This window comes from Antennarius striatus, chromosome 4 (genome assembly GCF_040054535.1).
Source record: "Antennarius striatus isolate MH-2024 chromosome 4, ASM4005453v1, whole genome shotgun sequence".
NCBI lineage: Eukaryota > Metazoa > Chordata > Actinopteri > Lophiiformes > Antennariidae > Antennarius > Antennarius striatus.
The window spans coordinates 10,217,735-10,240,570 of record NC_090779.1 but is presented as its reverse complement, the minus strand read 5'-3'; the positions used below and the strand labels follow the sequence as shown (position 1 = coordinate 10,240,570).

The window sequence follows — 22,836 nt, the reverse complement described above, 5'->3', positions numbered from 1 at the left end:
ACTAAAGGTTTAATAAATCACCAAAAACACATGCCTTACCTTTTTAAAAAAATGTCTTATTTTCTTTTCTGTATATTTTTTACTACACTTCAACTGAGGTTTTTATTGTATTGTGGAAGTTAGATTTTCCCCGGAAATGAAATATACCATAAATTTATTGAGGATTAAGGATTTGAATTTTTGGTTATGTATTTTATCTTCAGGAGGTTTGACACCTCTTATTACAATCAATGTTTATCTGTGCAACTTTACGATGAAAATAATCAGAGAAACAGAGGACTAATTCCTTAATTACAATAAAATAATTTTCTCATGGCTGATTTATCTATTGCATGTCTCCCATCTCCTCCTCTCCCTCACTGATACTGTGGACTGGAGAGGAAACACAATTTATGCGGCATCTTGTGGAAATGTCCCTGTCCAAGGTTCTGAAATCTGCTCTCCCAAGCATGCGTCATGTGACTTCACCCAGCACTGCCTAGCTCAGCACCCAGCCTACTGGTTTCTGGAGATTTCATGTGAGAAAAGGACAAACCCCGAACCCCTCTCATCTTGCGTTGTTCAGACTGTTTTCACATCCTCTGGTCCTTTTTTTGATTTTGTTTTTTTGATTTTTTTTTTTACCCCATCTTTTACCGTGGACCTCCAAAGCGCTCGGAGTATGACAAAAGATTTTAGGATGCTGGACTTGTGCTGCCCGTTGTTTCCTCTTTTACTTCAGTGCAAACACAGTGAATGCGTCGGAGAGAGCAGAGAAGCCTGCTGTTAGTGGTCCGCATTCAGAAAGTCAATATCTCGCCTTTATTCTTCTTTTGATCGACTTCAGAAGGATGTAACGAACCGATCCACCGTGTGCGGCTGAAGACTCCTCATCAAAATGCAGAAGGGAATACGACTTAACGATGGTCATGTCACCTACCTGGGGCTTTTGGCAAAAAAGGATGGCACACGACGCGGGTGCTTGAGCAAAAAGAGCTCTGACAACACGAAATGGCACACAAAGTGGTTTGCTTTGTTACAAAATATGCTGTTTTATTTTGAGAACGAGTCCAGCTCAAGACCCTCGGGATTATACCTGTTGGAGGGATGTATATGCGACAGGGCGCCTTCACCGAAACCCTCACAGTCAGCCAAGGAGTGTTTGGAAAAGCAGGTATGGTGCGCGTCAGCGCGCTCTCTCCCTCTCTCCCTCTCTCTCTCTCTCTCTCTCTCTCTCACACACACACACACACACACACACACGCTCGGCCTCTTTCACACATTGTTCCATTGTTTTTGATGCTTCCTGATAAAATATTGACGAGCTGCAACATCGAATGTGAAATGTCATTGTTTTTAATGCAGATAAACTGGTTTGGGTTTTTTTTTTGTTTTTTACGCACGCCGCATGATGACCTCAAATCCAGTGCAGCAGAGGAGCACGAGATTGCTGGTTTGCTCGTTATGTAATGTGCGCATGGCTTTAATAATAAGGTTGCAATATTAACATCTCATATTACAGCAGCGGCAGCGGGCTATGCAGTATTTTTGCTTAAGGTTGCAGCAAAACAGAGCTTCACCCATTTTTTGGAGGGGTAGTTTTGTGTAGTTAGGGAGGTGCATGAAAGGATTTGGTTTCTCATCGAGGTTGTACATTTTTCACCTGGTTGGTCACATATTATACTTCTGACTTGGTCATTATCGTTTTGACGTTTTAGGGCGGAGAGTGATTATACCCAATGCTCCTGCCAATTAAATATGTAAGTAATAATAATGATAATAATAATAAAGTAATAATAATAATAATAACAATAATAATAATAATAAAAGTTTGTGCCTCAAGGTTTTCACTGCTTGGCGGAACGATGAAACTACAGCAGGAGCTCAGGAAAAAGCAGGGTGCCAATGATCAGTCACCACTGATTTAGATGACCTGAATGAAACGATCCACTCTAACATGCTGTAGTTTCACTTTACATTATAGGTTTTCTTCTACCATGTTCTGAGTCATATCTTTAATGAATGTTTCCATGTTTATTTTGCAGTGTTATGAAAACCACACACGCAAGGAGATTTAAATTATATCTGCATATAATATCCAGTGTCTATTTTACATTGGTAAAACATAACAGTCAAAACAGTAAAGGTTAACTTGTCTGTCAACACGTTCCCGTTGTGAATAAGCAGTTGAGAAGTATTTTGCTTCAGTGCCTGACTCTGTAGGAAGAGCTGCAATCCAAGGCTTTTCTCGTGAACATCTGTCTTTGTGCTGACAATGCAGAATGAAACACACTAATACTGTACACTCAGTTGTGTTAAAGGCTCCTAAAAAGCCCCCGGAGAGTATTGTTGTTTTTATAGGTAAAAATGATGACGTACTGTAAAAAAAACATGTATCCATAAATCTGTGAGAAATCACGAGTTTGTTCTTGAGACATTTGCTTTCCTTCGGTTTTCTTAATACTGTTTGCAGAAAAGAAGAGCAGAGGGAGGTAAACAAATATTTTATTACTAATGTGACTCATATGATTGTCAGCTGAAGCGTTAACTCTCAACATAAACAAACACAGGACAAACAACTGTCAGAAAACATCACCTCTGCCATGTATCCCTACCTGGATTTATGGTTTTGTGGTAATGTTTTTCCAATCCCTTATAATCCCCAAATTATATTTATCCTCAAATGCAGTCGGTGTGGAAAATGATAATGCATTTGAGCCCAGGGTTTCCATGGCAACCCTTATTTGCATCCTAAAGAATGATGCAGTTGGAAGAGGTGTGGTAACAGAGAGAAGTAGTGTGGCGCATCTCTCCTATTAATGCAAGTGCTATCTGGGCTAAATTTGTGCCTTGCAGTAACGCGGAGTGGTCAGAGTCCATTTATAGAAAATGCAGCTCACTTATGCCGAGAAACAGCAACACTTCAACCAAGGAGCTACAGGAGCAACATGGTTGATTTGGTACAAGCTGTACTGTAAAGGAAAGACTGGACTAATAAAATGTGATTATCTCACTGTCTTTGGGCCAGCATCCAAACTAAAGCTCCTCATTAAAATGAAAGTGGTGTGATTACCAACAGTTCTCTAGGGGATATGTTACAGTATTGATCTCATTATATCATTCTGGAAAGTCCTCTTACAGCGGTGCTGCAGTGAAACATAGTTGTTTATCGGACAGTCACAATTACATAATGCACAGGGAATGCAAACAAAGAACAATTCATCAAAACATGTCTAAATCACGGCCACAGCTCAGCATAACTGACACAAAAATCTTGCACCCACCTGATGCGAAGTGTGCTTCAAAGATTTAAGAGGAAACAATGCTCATGTATCTCCATTAAGATCAGTAATAATTTTTAAGGTGCATGACTCAGCTATAAATACAAAGTCAGCAGCAGACAGTGCACTTAACATTACCTCACACCAGACACTCACCACACTCCTGGAGACATGAGGGAAAACAACAACAACATACATGCCTCTCTGCCAGAAATAGATTTTCTTTGACGGAAGGATGAATACCTAATGAATGTGAAGATGGAGGAGCAGTCAGCCATGAATAATGATCAGCTGCAGGTTGATAGGCGCCTGTTGAACATCTGCAGGCCAAAGATTAGAGTCTTGTCTCTCTCTATGTGGAATGATGACATTTCACTTATAGGGGTTGTATTATTTTTCACAGCCTCTGTCTGAAATATTTGATATGGTTTCATAAGAAATGTGTTATGTGTGACTCTCATCCCGAATGTGATGTAAACACAAGCAACAATTCTATAATTCAAAAGTGAAGAGAAATTACATTCATACATACAATTGTGTTATTATTGCCACTGTCATTGAACAAGCATTAGGACACCTTCTTGAAGGGTAAATCTTACCTTAACCCATGTAACAAACCAGAAAACTACCATTAAAATACAAAGGCATTTTTACTTTATGTGGATACACCAGTGTGCTGTTTCACCAGGGATGACAGATATTTTTTGACTGGGTAAAAACACATCATACCCCACTCTGAAGTAACTTCATATTTAAAACTGTACTGAAACAAAACTAGATCTGTAACTGTCAAATTAAAATATCCATCCATCCATCCATCCATCTTCTAATCATCGCTTTATCCAGTTCCCCATGACCCGCGACGGCTTTATCCGCCTTCGCGAGTCGAGGGGAACTGGAGCCTATCCCAGCTACCTTAGGGTGTGAGGCGGGGCAAACTATTTGGTATTTATTCGGTCATTTGGTATCAAGACTCTTCTTTTCCTTTCGGCTTTTCCCTTCAGGGGTCACCACAGTGAATCAGTTGCCTCCATCTAACCCTGTCTTCTGCATCCTCTTCTCTCACACCAACTACCTTCATGTCCTCTTTCACTACATCCATAAACCTCCTCTTTGGTCTTCCTCTAGGCCTCCTGCCTGGCAGTTCAAAACTCAGCATCCTTCTACCAATATATTCACTATCTCTCCTCTGGACATGTCCAAACCATCTCAGTCTGGCCTCTCTGACTTTATCTCCAAAACCTCTAACATGTGTTGTCCCTCTGATGTACTCATTCCTGAGTTGCCACAACTCTGCACATCTACCTTGTTCTTAAAAATGGACACCAGCACACTTCTCTATTCCTCTATCTTCTCACTATCTAAGATCCTGTTGAACAACCCAGTTAGAAACTCTACTGCCACCTCTCCTAGACACTTCCAAACCTCTACAGGTATATCATCAGGACCGACTGCCTTTCCACTCTTCATCCTCTTCAGTGCCCTCCTCACTTCATCCTGACTAATCTTTGCTACATCCTGGTCCACAACAGTCACCTCTTCTAGTCTTTGTTCTCTCTCATTTTCCACATTCATCAACTCTTCAAAGTACTCTTTCCATCTTCCCATCACACTACTGGCAACTGTCAATAGACTTCTATTCCTATCCTTAATCACCCTAACCTGCTGCACGTCCTTCCCATCTCTGTCTCTCTGTCTTGCCAACCTGTATAGATCAGTCTCTCCCTCCTTACTGTCTAACCTAGCATACAAGTCATCATAAGCACCTTGTTTAGCCTTTTCTACCTCTACCTTCAGCTTACGCTACATTTCCCTGTACTCCTGTCTACTCTTCTCAGTCCTCTCAGTGTCCCACTTCTTCTTGGCTAACCTCTTTCTCTGTATACACTCCTGTACCTCCTCATTCCACCACCAAGTCTCCTTATCTACTTTCCTTCCAGATGACACACCAAGTACTCTCCTACCTGTCTCCCTGATCACATTAGCTGTAGTTGTCCAGTCATCTGGAAGCACCTCCTGACCACCCAGAGCCTGTCTTAACTCCTTCCTAAAAGTCATGCAACACTCTTACGTTTTCAGCTTCCAACATTTCCTCCTCTGCTCTGCCTTTGCCGTCTTCCTCTTCCTCACCACCAGAGTCATCCTACTCACCACCATCCTATGCTGTTTGGCTACACTCTCACCTACCACTACTTTGCAGTGACTGATCTCCCTCAGCTTACACCGTCTACACAAGATGTAGTCTACCTGTGTGCTCCTACCTCCAAAGGTCACCCTATGTTCCTGCCTCTTCTGGGAAAAAAAGTATTCACTGTAGCCGTTTCCATCCTTTTTGCAAAGTCAACCACCATCTGTCCTTCTGCGTTCCTCTCCTGGATACCAAACCTGCCCATCACCTCCTCATCACCTCTGTTTCCTGTCCCAACATGTCAATTGAAGTCTGCACCAATGACTTCTCTCTCACTTCTAGGTATGCTCTCTATCACTTCATCAAAGTCCAACCAGAATTTATCCTTCTCCTCCAGCTCAAATCCACAACCCACTGTATTTAACCGGGCTTTGGACGAGCACAATAAGACACTGGCTTGTGCCCTCTTGCCGCTACATTATTCGGTATCAAGAGTACAAATGGAAATATAATCTCTGCTCCGTAATAATAATAATAATAATAATAATAATAATAATAATAATAATAATAATAATAATAATAATAATAATAATAATAATAATAATAATAATAACACTAATAATAATAATAATAATAATAATAACATCATGTTTAGATCTGGATCTAAATCTTCAGTTGCTAGGAAACATGTACTATATAGGATCCAGGTAGGGGGAGGTTTCCCTCCCTGTGCTCCAACAATTGCACGGGTGGGCGAGGAGGATGTGGCTTCCCCCATCCCTGTGTGGTTTTAAATCACCCGCTTGATGTCTGCAGCAAGGCAATGGAACAAACGCACAGACAAAAGCAGCAAAGAAGCTTCAGTTAAGCCATGATGGATGTACCCAGAACACATGCAATAATGAATGCTCCTTTCCTTATAGGACGCATAACATGTCAGGTTATTGATAGTCCTGCTGTTTCTGACTCACATTTCTTCTTCCCATTTGTTTCAGTACTATTTCACTGTCAGCTTCACCCATGAAAATCAAAAGGCGCTTGAGTTACGCACAGAGGATGTAAAAGACTGTGATGAATGGGTGGCTGCAATATCACACGCCAGGTAAAGGTACACAACTGTTTACGGCATGGTGATTAGAGGATTAACAGGTGGTAAAGCCATCAGTTTGTGTGAGATGTGGTTTCATGTATGATATCATGATACAGGGAATCACAGAAAATAATATGTTCACAAAATGTATCTGAATGTTTGATGTGAAATGGAATTGCAAACACCAATGTGAAATTCATTACCCCAGCTACAATGCAAAACCGTGTGTGTGTGTGTGTGTGTGTGTGTGTGTGTGTGTGTGTGTGTGTGTGTGTGTGTGTGTGTGTGTGTGCATGTTCAAATGTGTTACAGTTACAGAAACTTGGCCAATGAGCATGAGACTCTCATGCAGAAGTATCTTCATCTGCTTCAGATTGTGGAGACGGAGAAAACTGTTGCTAAGCAACTTCGACAACAGATAGAAGATGGGGAAATAGAGATTGAAAGGCTTAAGTCAGAGGTAATAATCACAGTAATGCCTTTACACCGAGCAGAAGGGATGTAAACAAACATGAATTCATTATACTGAACAGAAACGAGCTGTCACTTTGCAGCAGCATTAGCTCCTTCTTTCTCTTCCTTTGCCATTTGATACAATTCACCAAAAGCGTCACATCTTGTCTCCCTTTCACCCCAGCGCGGTCATCCAAATTTAAACACTCCTTAACACAGCTGCTGGATTCTTTACAATGAAGTCAAAAGCACCAGTTTCATGTAGAAATAATAAAAGCGTGACTTATATTGGCCCAAAATTGTTTTAGTCATATGAACAGGGCCTATGAGTAGCTAAACCCACATGGTCCTTTATTATAAAGATGATGACCTGTTAGCTGGAAAAAAAATAAACAGAAGAATAGATAGAGTCCTTAAGATGGATTTTCAGGCAATCAACAAGTTTCTTTCTAAATAAATTTGCAGTGTAATTTGCAGTGTAATTTGAGATAAAGCTTGATTCTCAAAGAATATCTTGGAAACCTGAGAGTTATTTTTTATGAAATTAGGGACCATCATGAAAATGCATACTAATGGAACAAGGACAGATTTTTTTGTCAAACATTTAACTTTTTTTTGCAGTCATCTTCATTGTTTCATCTCTTCTATTTCTACAAGAACTGTCTGTTCTCTCCTGTTCTCTCCTCCAGTTTTGCACATTTTTGTCAGTTTATGTTGTACATATACAGGTACATGCAGATATTTGACTGTAAAGGTCAAGAGTATAGAAACACTACTTATAGTAAATAAAATAAAAAATGGAGATTTACATTTATGCCCTATTTAGGATTATCTCTTCCAGTGTGTTTGAATGAGGTAATCTAATGTCAGATTTTTTTACACTAGTAACCCTCATCACCTTCTCTGATTGTATCACAATTGCCCAAGATTGTTGCATCAATAGAACAAAATATTTTATCAATAAAATAAAATTATAGTACGTCTTCTTGTTCTGCACACTCATTCCTTTCCATTGCATCCCATCTGAACCTCATCCTGCCAACACAGCCAATAACCAAAGGGAAAGTGACGAACTATGTTAATGTGTCTCATATGTGAATAAAATAGCAAGAGAGGACAGACATGGAAGCAGTTCTCCACACTAGATGGAGAGAGGTGCTCAAAAACAACACCTCCAAAAGGGCTGCGTTTCCAACTGTATTCCTCAGATCAAATGGTTGTTTTACTTTAAAGGGCAAATTTGATGCTAGAAATCAAATTACCTGCTGAATATGCATGGACACAGCTTTGTATTGTATTTATTCCTATGAATAGTAGGGACAATTACCTCTCTGGCCACAAAGTAAATGGAAACACTTAGTTTCAAACAGTTTGAGGCAGCTCCAATCTTTCTATTTTCAACAACCTGTTTACTTACCTCTTGTCAGCATACAGTTTTGTACGTATTACATTTAAAGCACCAGTGTAAATAAATATTGATGCAGAGATAACACAGCTAGTGTAGTCAGACTAATGTGTCAGTGTTGACAGGTCCTGTCCTATTGACTGAGTCACTTTGTTTATATGCTGATACAGAAAGTGAGAAGAAGAGAAGTGTGTAAGTTGTAATGATTGCTCTTTCTTGTGGCCACTTCCCAGATTGCCGGGCTGCTCAAAGACAACGAGAAGATTCATGCCAGCCCTGCAGCCGCCCCGACCGATGATGATTCAGAAATCAAGAAAATCAAAAAAGTATAGCGTTCAATTTCAATCTTCTGCTGCGTTTTTTAGAGCATCTTCAGATCCCCTGAAAGTCACTGCAGGCGTTAACATTCTAGGTTCAGAGCTTCCTGCGAGGCTGGATCTGCAGGAGGAAGTGGAAGACGATCATCCAGGATTATATCCGCTCACCACATGCAGAGAGTATGAGGAAGAGGAACCAGGTGGTGTTCAGCATGTTGGACTCAGAGGCGGAGTACGTCCAGCAGCTTCACATCTTGGTGAACAACTTCCTCAGGCCACTCCGCATGGCAGCTAGCTCCAAGAAACCGCCCATCACCCATGACGATGTTAGCAGCATATTCCTCAACAGGTTGGATCCCCTTTTTCCTTCAGATCACAGAACCAGAATTTCAACAACCCTGTAAAGAAAAGTACCATTTTAGGCGATTTCTAAAGATTTTGAAGTTTCTTTTGTTTTCTCAAAACCCAAAAGATAACAGCAAATGTGATAACAACATGTAAGTTAGTTATTTATAGCATAAAGCTTCATCTTTGCTATTATCAATTTACCTATCTGGAACACATAATATGTGGTGATGGTCACACTGAAGTAGAGCGACAGCTTCAGCTACAAGGTGAAGCCATGTTGTGAAACTCATAGTTTTGTAGTTGCTATTATTGAACTGGCCCTGGGCATTGTCACTTTTCTTTGATGGATACAAAACCAGGAGGAGCAAAAACTAGCATGATGGGGCAAAGAGAATATACAGGCAATATGTATTGTACAGTAAAGTAGAAATTTGTAAAGGGACACATAGTAATTCAGAAGCAATGAGTCAGACTGAGCTGCAGCAGAGAGGTTTGATCACGTGTTTGTGATTGTTTCGGACCACTGACATCATTTGTTTTAGTATTGGTTCATGGAATGAAGTAAAACAAAAAGACAATATTTCAGATTAAATGAAAATTTATTAGATGATCACTATTGGACCAATAAAATTTCTAAATGAATTTAAATGACATTTGGATTTCCTGGGATGATAACTCAATCTTTCCACACCCTTATTTTGGTGCACAGCATTAATCAAATTAGTGTACGGTGTCATATTGTAAAAACTTACATTAAAAAAAGGTGCCAACCACTACGTCTTCTCTTATGGATTTATTCTGTTCTGTCAGCAGATATATTTTTGTTGTTCATGTGAAGTGTGCCTATGTGTATCTTAAGTCAGGAGTCTTCTACAGTGACAGAAGCTAAATTTGCAAGATGTTGAAGCTTTAATTTACTTGGCAGAACATGGCAGAATTATTAACACCACTCATTATTTGCTTGAGAAGATAAAAACTCACTCATGTTTTTTATTGTATTTCAGTGAAACAATAATGTTTCTACATCAGATATTCTACCAGGGTCTAAAAGCCAGAATAGCGAGCTGGCCGACGCTGGTGCTGGGTAAGAACCTGCTCTACTGTCATTTCTTTTTCATGTATTCTCCAATGTGCACTGAACTGTTTCACAGAGGATGCACTCAGCATTGCGTCGTTATTTATTGCTTTATAGCTGACCTGTTTGACATCCTGCTGCCCATGCTGAATATCTATCAGGAGTTTGTGAGGAACCACCAGTACAGTCTGCAGATCCTAGCTCACTGCAAGCAGAACAGAGACTTTGACAAGCTGCTAAAGCAGTACGAGGCCAAGCCTGACTGTGAGGAGAGGACACTGGAGACCTTCCTCACCTACCCCATGTTCCAGGTTAGCTCATTTGTCTCCTTGATCTATAAAACATGTCAGTATATCCATATGTTTGCTGTAGGGCTGAAGCATGTAGAAAGAATTATTTGGGCAAATTTCTTCTCTCTATATATATAAGATTTTAAAGATAATTTTCCCAATAAAATTATAATTAAGTAAATTAACATGACATAACATAACATAACATAACATAACATAACATAACATAACATAACATAACATAACATAACATAACATAACATAACATAACATAACATATAACATAAGATAACATAACATATAAACATTCCTTCAGCCATATCATTGGCCAACATAATAATAGTTGCTTATAGCCATGCCTGCTAAATCCGCTTCTTGTCTGTTAAGCAGGTAGCTGATTTGTTTGATTTGTTACCTGAGGTTTACAGAAAACCCATTCACCATAATTCAAAGCAGGTAAATGTGATGGGTCCCATCATTGAGGTCTTACTATAGTTAAATAGTTTGTTTGACCACAGTGCAAACATAAGTCACAGTATAGTAAGGAATAATGAAACAAATGAGTGGCTAACAATGTTATCTATTCCACTACAACCATTTTCCATTAACAGTATGTTATCAGCTGGTAGAACCCAGAGGAGAAAAATTCTGTTAAACTCAGTAATGTTTTAGTTACCGTACATCTATACCTCCAATTATGGAATGTAGTTGTGCCAGTGGAATAAATATTAAATACCTCATGTGTGTGAAAACAGAAATACACCAACAGACGTTGTAATCATGATTTGATCATTTCTCTTTAAAACATGTTCAGTAATGTGGTGAGGCGTTTATTCTGGCCATCATGGATTTGTCAGAACTTGGCATGAAAGACCCGCCTCCTTCTTGAGCTTTCATTGGCTCTCTGAGCGATGCCCCATATTGCAGCAGCACTGATCAAGAACAGAAACAGCAGGCATGCGTCTGCTCTGCTCACAATATGCCCATAGTTTTTCTCATGTCTATAAAAAGCAGTTGTTTTGTGATCTCAGTCTTTAATAATGGTTTCTTTCTGGCTAGGCAAGCAGTTTCTCCACAGTCCACTCTGCTGGGGCCTTCTGCAGCCTGTGCTGTGTTGATAATAAATTTTGCTGATCAGTGTAGATTGCACTTTCCACTGATATATTTCTCATTAGTGCATGTGCACATGGATATTCCTGCGTGTACATCGTTCATGTTACATTTATGCATACATGTGAGCTGCTATCCCATATTACTCTCTGCAGATTCCCCGCTACATTCTTACGCTGCATGAACTTCTGGCCCACACACCCCATGAACATATAGAGAGAAACAGTCTGGACTTTGCCAAATCTAAGCTGGAGGAGCTTTCCAGGTAATTTCAGTTAATTGGGACATGTACGCTTGTTTTCAGAAGTTGGAGAAAAAACATTTAAGTTTTGTTCTTTAATCAAAATAGTGTATTTCTGGCATTTTGTATGGAAACCTAGAAGCAGCAAATTATAAATATTATAGGGCCAGTTCTCTTGATTCCTATTGTTTATCTTTCAATGTTTTTCCTCTCATAAATACTGTATATGGATTTTTTATGGAATATTTTTTATGAGTTTCAAGTTGTTGTTTTTTTCATGCCTGGGTAATGTGTTCAAGCTTCCAGAATTCCAATACTTGCAACACAAAAAACGTAAACTGTGTGTATGTTTATAGACAGCACAATTGCAAAAATACATGAAAATCATTGACCGTTGCTTGTGACTAAATTTACTGTTATTCTTGATGTATAATGCATATGTCACTGGACAACTTTTATAGAAATAGTACAGAAAAAGTCAGGAAGATGATACAGATCCTAGGAAAAAATCTCTTTAAAATGTGCTTATTTCCATACGGTCAAATGAGGATGACGAAATTTCCCCATTCTACAGAATTATGCATGATGAAGTCAGCGAGACGGAAAACATCAGGAAGAACCTGGCTATAGAACGCATGATTGTGGAGGGCTGTGAGATCCTCCTCGACACAAGCCAGACATTTGTCAGACAAGGTATCTCCTGTCGTATCTTGTTGTTCAGATCTCAGCAAGGAAAGGCTCTTCCACAGAAAAGCCAAACTGCAGCAGAAAAGGATGTGCTGAGAACCAGATCGTACGTCTCTAGTCCTATATGGAGGGAGCCAAGTGTCTCTCTGTTTCCCTCTGAGGGATCAATATGTTTCCTTCAAGGGAAGAGTTTTCAATGTGTTCATCTCAATCTGTAATTGCACTTTTAATAAGAAAACTAAAGGTTGGACTGTAAATGCCCTCCATCCCCATAGGTCTTGGTGAAAGAAGGAAAGGAAAAAAAATTCAAGATTATTTAATTCAGTATCTTAAGCAACTGTATGGATATGTGGAAAAAAGGCATGACCACCAACATGATATTGTGACATTGATAACTTTTATCATTTGCTAAATTTTTTGACTGTCTCTTTTTTTTTGTTCCTGTATTTCTGTTTACATTGTGTGTTTACTCCCTTTCCATTTACATACGTGCCTCATCCCTTTTTCTTTTGTCCCCCTCCTCTTTCTATTTGCAAACACTCTATTTCCACACAGGGTCACTTATCCAGGTACCAATGAGTGAGAAGGGTAAGATCACCCGTGGGCGACTGGGCTCTCTGTCTCTGAAGAAGGAGGGGGAGAGGCAGTGTTTCCTCTTCTCCAAGCATTTAATTATCTGCACCAGGGGTTCTGGAGGAAAGCTTCATCTCACTAAGGTGGGCCATTACTACCCAGCTAGCAGTGGGATAGCATCTTATGTCAAACACTGTGGTCATAGGTCAGTGGGTATTTTGGGACCCAGAAAAGTTTAGAGGTCCCCAAATGAAGCTGTTTCAGGGTACCTGTTGCAGGGTACCTGTTATGAATCTTTGGGTTATGGTTTAAGATTTAAACAAACCTTAATTTATTTCTACTTGTGTGTATTGGAAACAAGTTGGGAACACAACATTCACTCTTTTATCTTCTGTTACGCTTTGTCTGCTTTTACGTGTCACAGGGGTTGCTGGAACTTATCACAGCTGATTTACGGGTGACAGGTGGGGGACACTCCGGGCACTACGCCAGTGCACTGCAGAGCCATGCTAAAGACAAACAATCATTCACGCACTCACTCACGACTATGGGCAATTTGAAACAATTCACCTAAATTGCATGTTTAAGGGGTGGGAAGGAGCTGGAGAACCCAGAGAGAACCCCCGTGGACACGGGGAGAACATACAAACTCCGCACAGAAACGACTCCGACCCAGAGCTATCCACTGCGCTAACCAAGCCGCCTGAACACAACATTGATCTTGTTTTTATTGTTGTGTAGCACTTGAAGATTGTTTCAGCAATATAAAGTGTGTTACAAAGAAAAAAAAATCTTTATAACATGAGACTCGAAGGTCTGCAGATCGAAATAAGAAAGCTGAGGTCGATCTTAAAAAATGAACAAAAATCATTGAATGTTTTCAATTAAGTTATAAAATGTTGTTCATATTCCTGAGCCTCCTCATTTAATTTGGGCAGTAGAAATTCTCTTTAGACTTTTTCTCAATTACATCTGTGTTTCTGATTTGAACGTTCTACAAGCTGAGATCATTTTTAACTTCAGAATTCTGCGGCAGTTAAAGAAAACGGTGTTATAAATGTGTGGTAGGTTCTGAAGTGCTATGACATACTGACTCAAATAAGGTAGGTGTTAGGGACCTACATATATATGAATGTATGTTTCTTGTATGCTCTTTGCAGAATGGAGTGGTTTCACTTATAGACTGCACTCTCATGGAGGACACAGAGGGGACTGATGATGAGTGTGAGCTTCAAGAGTTATATCTACTACGTGTCATCTTCTTCTCCTTTCGGCTTTTCCCTTCAGGGGTCGCCACAGCGAATCAATTGCCTCCATCTAACCCTGTCCTTTGCATCCTTTTCTCTCACACCAACTACCTTCATGTCTTCCCTCATTACATCCATAAACCTCCTCTTTGGTCTTCCTCTAGGCCTCCTGCCTGGCAGTTCAAAACTCAGCATCCTTCTACCAATATATTCACTATCTCTCCTCTGGACATGTCCAAACCATCTCAGTCTGGCCTCTCTGACTTTATCTCCAAAACCTCTAACATGTGCTGTCCCTCTGATGTACTCATTCCTGATCCTATCCATCCTGGTCACTCCCAGAGAGAACCTCAGCATCTTCATCTCTGCTCTTCATCTCTGCTACCTCCAGCTCTGTCTCCTGTCTTTTCCTCAGTGACACTATCCCCAGACCAAAAAACATTGCTGGTCTCACCACAGTTTTGTACACCTTTCCTTTCATTTTAGCTGAAACTCTTCTATCACACATCACACCTGACACTTTCCTCCACCCGTTCCATCCTGCCTGGACACGCTTCTTCACCTCTTTTCCAGAAAGTCCATTGCTCTGGACTGTTGACCCTAAGTACTTAAAATCCTCCACCTTCATGATCTCTTCTCCCTGTAACCTCACTCTTATATCCACCATGTGTCATAATGCATGTAATTTATAAGTATATACATCAGAATTTATTACAAAGGTATCAATTTATTGTTTAATAATTAGAAAAAGGTCAAATATAATTTTTCAAATATAGTGTCATACAATTAATGGAGGCTAAGTAAAGTTTAAACAACCTGTTGCATATTTCTTAGTGAAATGTTCTTTCAGTGTTTGTGTGTACATTACAAACTTTATGTAGTTTTATGTACAGAGATGTGTAGAAAAAAATTACATATATTTACTATTTATTGCTTCTTCCTCTCAGCCAAATCAGACAAAAGTGGCCAGGACATGGAGCACCTGGACTTCAAGATTGTTGTGGAGCCAAAGGACAGCCAGTCGTTCACAGTCATCCTGGTGGCCTCCTCTAGGCAGGAGAAGTCTGCATGGACCAGTGATATCAGCCAGGCACGTCAACGTGAATCACAGTCTCCTGTGGTCAGACGAGGATGTCAGCAGAAAGCCTGCATGTCACCAAACTCACTAATATCTCCACTGTCCTCTTTGCTTACTTCTGCTATATCTGTTCTACAGTGCGTAGACAACATCCGCTGCAACGGGCTGATGATGAATGCCTTTGAGGACAACTCCAAAGTCACAGTGCCACAGATGATCAAGTAAGGTTTGATCTGTGTGTGTGTGTGTGTGTGTGTGTGTGTGTGTCTGTGCGTGCGTGCGTGCGTGCGTGCGTGCATGTGTGTGTGTGTTTGTGTGTGTTTGTGTGAGCAACTACATATATAATTCTTTGTAGCTTCACTTTGCAATATTTCTCTCTAAACATCTTTTATCCCGAGCAGGTCAGATTCGAGTCTGTACTGCGACGACGTGGATATCCGCTTCAGCAAAATGATGAACTCCTGCAAGGTGCTGCAGATCCGCTATGCCAGCGTGGAGCGCCTGCTGGAGAGACTGACCGATCTCCGGTTCCTCTCCATTGACTTCCTCAACACCTTCCTGCACTCCTATCGCGTGTTCACCACGGCTGATGTGGTGCTAGACAAACTCATTACCATCTACAAAAAGCCCATCAGTGCTATCCCTGCACGGTGAGTCACACTGCAGTTGGACCAATGAGCTAAATTTTTGGTTTTGTTTATTCTAAGTTAATCATATGGTTCCCCATTTCTAATCATTTTCTTTTTTTTCTGAGCAAAATAACAGATTCAATTATCAAAATGAGCTTGATGCTTCATGTAATTCAAAGTTTTGCCATCCACTCCTAAGTACTTGCATAGTAGTCACAGGGTTATGGACTGGACCTTTACGTTCAACCACAGCTGTACACATCTGTTAATTTATGCAGTGACTTAGGGAGAGACAAGTTACAGTAAATAAGAATGTTTATTACTTTAGATGATATATGATACGTTGCTCTCTATGGCTTGAATTATTATTTTAGCAGGTAAAAAATATTTCATCCTTGTTTTTGGGAGCTTGATGGTTCCTGATAATATAGAAATAGTTAGTGAAATTTGAAGGGAGATATGATATAATCGGCAGCACGGTGGCGCAGTGGGTAGCGCTGTTGCTTCACAACACGGCGGGTCCGGGTTCGAGTCCCGCTCTGTGCGGAGTTCACGTGCTCTCCCCATGTCTGCGTGGGTTCTCTCCGAGTTCTCCGGCTTCCTCCCACCTCCAAAAGCATGCACTTCAGGTTGATTGGCCGGTCCCAAATTGACCGTAGGAGTGAGTGTGTGTGTGAATGATTGTTTGTTTCTATGTGGCTCCGCGGTACACTGGCGTCGTGCCCGGAGTGTCCCCCGCCTCAAGCCCTGAGACTGCCGGGATAGGCACCGGCGGATTAAGCGGGTTAAGAAAATGACTGACTGATATGATATAATCTGATCTTGGAAGGCTGCCTTGTCATTCTGGGTAATCAGTGACTTTGACAACTGGAGTAATTGTAAATCAGCTTCCTCTGGCTCATCAAAATCTTCACTTTCTTCTACCAACGAGCCATTATCACTAGACAGACGCTGCCGAAAAAGCATTAAAATACTGTCATATTTTGTCTACATCCACCCACCAGAACTCTCTCTCTCTCTCTCTCTCTCTCTCTCTCTCTCTCTAGTCATGTTTGAAGATCTGTGTATGTATTTATCTTTGTCCAGTCTCTCCTGCCTGCCTGAAAGTGTCTCTACTGGTCTCTGTTACTCTATGGCAACCAACCTGCAGGACCCCTCCCCTCCTCTCCACTCCGCTCCCTCCCCCTCCCACTCTTCCTGTCTGTAAAATATCCATCGTGTAAAATATTGATGGAGGGCTGCATTTCAGATCACGGGGAGCTCCCCATGCCTACGCCCTGCAGCATGCTCTCCCGTGGCACTTGTCATGTCAGTGAGAGACACCTACACTCGGCTGCTTGTGTCAGCAGTGGCCATGCGCACTATCACTCTCTGTGCTATTTATGGGAACCCGTGAGGTCGCAGGAGGGTGGCAGGGAGTGGGAGAGTTTTTCTGCAACACTGCAGCTTGTATCCTGCTCTAAAATGACAAGACGCAGCTGCAAAGAGACTTCTGGTTGCTGGGCTGACTTGGTTTGCATAAATAATTCAGTTGTGTATTTAGCTAAGCTCTTGAAAATGTAGATAGTTACCAAATATCAAAGGAAAACATATTCCTATGTCCTATATTGAAATGCATATAATTTCCCTTGATGCAGATCCCTGGAGTTGTTTTTTGCCAGCAGTCAGAACAGTAAACTCCTCTATGGAGAACCTCCCAGCTCCCCCAGGGCCAGCAGAAAGTTCTCTTCACCTCCTCCTCTCGCTATTGCCAAGAATTCCTCCCCCAACCGGCGGCGCAAACTCTCCCTCAACATCCCCATCATCACTGGGGGCAAAGCTCTTGACCTGGCTGCCCTCAGCTGCTCCTCAAATGGCTATGCAAGCATGTACTCATCCATGTCCCCATTCAGCAAGACCACCTTGGACATCAACAAGCTGTACGTGTCTAGCCCTATTGCAAGCAAAATCCCTGATGAAGCAGAGGACAAGAAGGACAAGATTGAGGATTCACCAATGTCCAAACAAGGTAACACATCAAAAATAAGCAAATTATTCTCATTTTGAATTGCTGTACTGATGCTTTACCTGTAATTTATCATGGTACAGATCTGTCTGTGAGGGAAGAAAGTGACAATGATCCGAATCAGAGTGATGATGGGGATGCAGAAGCCTCTCCCACCAAGTCACCAACCACTCCAAAAAATGTTAAATGCAAAAACTCCTCAGGTACAGTACATTGTGTCCTAGATATGTGCAGTGATATAATTATGACACGGTAGCGTCATATCCAGGCTTTTGAATTGCACACTGAATATCACCTTTACAGTGCCTCAGCCAGTTAGTTCCTCACTGAGCTTTCCACAGTGTTTCATTTGACCACAGCAATGCACTGCATAATACCAAAAAAAAAGTAAATATGTAAATAGATGTTGCTCATGATAATGTGGGGAAAGCTTGGCGTCAGTAGGTGTAAAGAAAACTTATGTCATAGCAACCACATCAAGAGCATGTTTTCCCTTCTGCACCCAGAAATGAGCCTGCTTCACAAGAGCCAGGATCATTTCTGCTGCATGAACTTTCACAAAAGCCAAAGATATCTTTTAAAATACGTAATGGCTTGTCCAAAGTGACAAATTAACTGAAACTGTGAAGCAACAGTGTGGGGATTGAGCTGCCTCTGGTTCCCAAAATTTAAACACAACAGACTGCAGAGAATCTGTTGATTCCTCTGTTATTCTGATATTTGGTGGCTATATTTAGCTGCAACCATCTTGAATATCATAGCCTCTTGCAAAGTAAAGTCTGGAGGAAACAATCTAGATGGTCTCTAGTGCCCCCCAGTGGAGATTTGCTGGAGAAGAAGGAGGCCATTCTGGTGACTAGACCATATACGTACACTACACTGCAGTATAAGTATTTTAACACCAGTCCAGATTTATTTCTCTCAAAAGACTTCACTTGTTCTATTTACATACCACCAAAATTATTTATTTGCCAGTGTCCAGTGGGTTATTTTCTCTTCTTGTCTCTCTAGAATTCTCATTGTTCTCTTACAACAATGGCATGGTGATGTCCTCATGTAGAGAGCTAGATAACAACCGCAGCGCCTTGTCTGCTGCCTCAGCCTTTGCCATAGCTACAGCCGGAGCCAATGAGGGCACACCTACCAAGGAAAAGTATCGGCGGATGTCCCTCGCCAGTACCGGTATACACAAAATCTTTTCCTCACCTATTTTGGATTTGTGCTTTCTGTGAACATTGTTCTCCTGTTTGCCAGGGCTGTATATATTGTAGTGATGAGCTTAAAGTGGAAAACTCTTTAATGGACTTTGGTTTCTTCAGGCTTCCCAACAGATCAGAGAAATGGAGACAAAGAGTTTGTGATCAGACGAGCAGCAACCAACAGAGTTCTGAACGTCTTGAGGCACTGGGTGTCCAAACACTCCCCGGTAAAATGTCCCAACACAGTTCATGAAACATCCTTAATTATCACTAATGCTGTATATTGAAGACATTCTTACAAACAAATCCTTCATTGCATCCCATGTTGTTTCAGTGAGTCCATGTTTGCAGTAGAAAAAGATTTATATTTCAGTAGTTTGTGTGAGAACATTTCAGTAGTGTTTCAGTAGTGTGTGTGAGAGTATTTCAGTAGTGTAAGAACATTTCAGTAGTGTTTGTGAAAGGGTTTGTGAATGGTATATTCTGAATTATGTCCCTGATGGCTTCTCGTAGCTTTGGTTGTACATTGCAAATTGTAAATCGTAAATTGTACATTTGTTCATATGTATAGCTGTACGCATGTATTTATGTTTGACTGAATCCCTCTTCTCTGTGGGACAAATAATGGCTTCTATTATCTTATCTTATAGCCAGAGCCAAAGATAACAGCACCAAACAAGATAGTGTTTAAGAGTTTGCCATTAAGTGTGATTCACGACTGTGGTCCTTTGCTTTGTGTTCCTTCCATTTTAAGTATTTTATGACATGTTAGTTTGATTTGTAGTGTATACATGGTATGAAATTCAAAATAAGAAGGAAGAATTTATCTCTATGTTGTATGAGTTAGAGCATTACCAAAATAAAGAAATGTTGAAAACAAAATCTACAAAGCAAAGAATTTGAAAAGGTGATGATTTAAAATATGTATAGATGTTATTTAGAGTGATTGTTTTTATTAAGTTTAGCTTTCAATCCATTGTTTGCATGCTGACTGTCCCTCTGCAGGACTTTGAGACCAATAACGAGTTGAAGACAAAAGGTATTGCCTTCCTGGAAGAAGTGATGCATGACCCCGAGCTGCTGACCCAGGAGAGGAAAGCAGCAGCCAACATCATCAGGTGTTGTGTTTGATTGTGGGACTGTGTGTGTGTGTGTGTGTGTGTGTGTGTGTGTGTGTGTGTGTGTGTGTGTGTGTGCGTGTGCGTGTGCGTGTGTGTGTGTGTGTGTGTGTGTGTGTGTGTGTGTGTGTGTGTGTACAAGTATAGATTACAAATTCAGCTGTTCTTTTACTATCTGTCAGGACTCTAACTCAGGAAGACCATGGGGACAATCAGATTACTCTTGAAGATGCAACACAGCTGGTGAGTGTGTTTTGTGTCTGACTGACAGACAAATGTACAAATGTTTATATATTAATGCAGGGCAACCACAAACACAGTATGAGGACACACTGGCCACAAGGCTGCAACAAACATTAAATCTGCTGATATAAAAGACAAAGAAACCCAATGTATTCACATTTGAGACACACACAGAGTCAAATGTAGTATTACTGCTTTCAAAAAAAAAGAACTTGTTAATATTTGTGTTCAAACTATATTTGACAGTATTTTTGCTCTAATCTATGTTAGCAGAGGAGAATGTTCACAGTAGTGAAGTGAACTAAGGTCTTGAATGTATATCTCTCTTTCAAAAGAAAAGGTAAAAATCCAATTCAGTGAATCGTCGCCCAGTCTAAATTAAGTTTGACACTCATGTGATGCATTTACTTTGTCAATGATGGCACACATTGGAACAGTTCATTTTCATTTTGTCCTGTGGACCCTAGGTGGAAGGAGGGAAGGCTGATCCCTTTGAGAGTCACTCTGCACTGGAGATTGCAGAACAGCTGACTTTGCTAGACCACTTGGTCTTTAAAGACATCCCATACGAGTGAGTAACATCTCATTTTGGCTGTAGTCATCTATGAGGACCACTCCTTTCTTTCTGTTAATCTTTTCTCCTTACAGGGAGTTCTTTGGTCAAGGCTGGATGAAGAATGACAAAAATGAGAAGACACCATATATCATGAGAACAACAAAGCACTTCAATGATGTATGTTCCTCGCCCAAAGTTTTCATAGAAGTCTGGCCACAATTGTCATTGTTGTCAAGGCTAGTTCTTATTACTCTCATCCCTCTGCCAGATAAGTAACCTCATTGCCACAGAGATTCTACGCTGTGAGGATGTGGTGACTCGAGTAGCGGTCATTGAGAAATGGGTGGCTGTGGCCGACATCTGTCGCTGTCTCCACAACTACAACGCTGTGCTGGAGATCACCTCCTCCCTCAACCGCAGCTCTGTCTTCCGCCTGAAGAAGACCTGGCTCAAGGTTTCCAAACAGGTTTGCATCATCCAGTGTATTGTCAGTTAAGGTTTTTCCTCCAAATGTGCGTAGTGTTATCAATAATTTAAAAATTTTATCACATTTTCTTACAGACAAAAGCATTGATTGATAAGCTACAGAAGCTAGTTTCCTCAGATGGGAGGTTCAAAAACCTAAGAGAGGCTCTGAAGAAGTGAGTTCATGTCAAGGACCTGTCCTTCTATTGATAAAGGAAACATGACAAACAAGTACATCATGCACGTTTTCTTTCCCCACTAGCTGTGATCCTCCCTGCGTGCCCTATCTGGGTATGTATCTCACTGACCTAGCTTTTATCGAAGAGGGAACGCCAAACTACACAGAAGACAACTTGGTCAACTTCTCAAAGATGAGAATGGTTAGAAGATGTGTCCTATCATTTGACAGACTTTTTGAAAATAGACATTTTAAAGGAGAATCAAACATTCTGTTTTTCATTCTCTTTTCAGATTTCTCACATCATCAGAGAAATCAGACAGTTTCAACAAACAGCATATAAGATTGAACTACAACCAAAGGTGAATCAACACTAGCGGGGCGTGACCACAATGTCACTTGACAAATGATATGTTTGTTTCACCTTTTCAGCCACTACTTTACCACTTCAACATCCTTGTTTCTTTATGTTTTATGTATTTATTATAATATTTGACTGTATTTTTTAGATATTTGCACGTTTTATTTTCTTTGATTATTTTATTTACCGGTAACTATAAAGTGACCTGGGACAATGATAATGGATTTGCAATCTTCTAGACATAATCGGTTTATTTGTTGCAATTTGCAAAACTAAGCTCAAAACATTATATTTTTGTTTAGGGGTTTGGGCCTTTTTTGTGTTGTTTTTTTTGTGAATTGCTGAATAAAAGAGAAAATAGAAAGTCACTCAATAATTTACCTGGTCATGATAAACATAATGCTACAGGAAATTATGTCAGAAGTTATTGAAAAGGAACAACACACATTAGCAAAACACAATAATTGCTGCGTTACTAATTTTATATTATATGAACTTTATTTTCAGGTAGCCCAGTATCTTCTGGATAAGAGCTTTGTTCTGGATGAAGAAAGCATGTACGAAGCCTCACTCAGAATTGAGCCTAAAGTGTCTAACTGATTATTCCTTTGTTAATATGACACATCAACTAAAATATACATTAACTTTTGTATAGATGTATATGTTTAAGATATTTTCTCTTATGTACAGTAGTTGTTTAATGACAGTGAAGATTTTGGTGTATATTTTTTGTTTGTTAATTTTGCCATGTTGTCACCAACTCTAAGATTTTTTCAAATC

At 40.4% G+C, this 22,836-nt stretch overlaps 1 protein-coding gene across 1 annotated transcript; it reads left to right on the top strand.

Moving 5' to 3' along the window:
• The first annotated feature begins 357 nt into the window (after positions 1 to 357).
• rasgrf1 (Ras protein specific guanine nucleotide releasing factor 1) lies at positions 358 to 22,656 on the top strand. Its single transcript, XM_068313469.1, has 27 exons — positions 358 to 1,153; positions 6,384 to 6,490; positions 6,791 to 6,938; positions 8,570 to 8,662; positions 8,749 to 9,002; positions 10,006 to 10,085; positions 10,194 to 10,387; positions 11,632 to 11,741; positions 12,292 to 12,410; positions 12,960 to 13,120; positions 14,138 to 14,201; positions 15,172 to 15,314; positions 15,441 to 15,523; positions 15,704 to 15,952; positions 17,569 to 17,939; positions 18,020 to 18,139; positions 18,948 to 19,118; positions 19,256 to 19,362; positions 20,141 to 20,253; positions 20,436 to 20,496; positions 20,964 to 21,067; positions 21,145 to 21,229; positions 21,321 to 21,518; positions 21,614 to 21,693; positions 21,780 to 21,897; positions 21,989 to 22,057; positions 22,564 to 22,656. Exons 1-27 carry the CDS (start codon positions 878 to 880, stop codon positions 22,654 to 22,656), a joined length of 3,771 nt encoding a protein of 1,256 aa, XP_068169570.1. The 5' UTR covers positions 358 to 877.
• The last annotated feature ends 180 nt before the right edge of the window (positions 22,657 to 22,836 follow it).

Bases quoted from the DNA above. Each gene is read 5' to 3' on its own strand.
- rasgrf1 (XM_068313469.1), top strand. From the start codon at position 878: ATGCAGAAGGGAATACGACTTAACGATGGTCATGTCACCTACCTGGGG. The intron at 14,202-15,171 runs GTGAGCTTCAAG...TCTTCCTCTCAG, and splicing joins AGAGGGGACTGATGATGAGT to CCAAATCAGACAAAAGTGGC. The intron at 21,519-21,613 runs GTTTGCATCATC...ATTTTCTTACAG, and splicing joins GGCTCAAGGTTTCCAAACAG to ACAAAAGCATTGATTGATAA.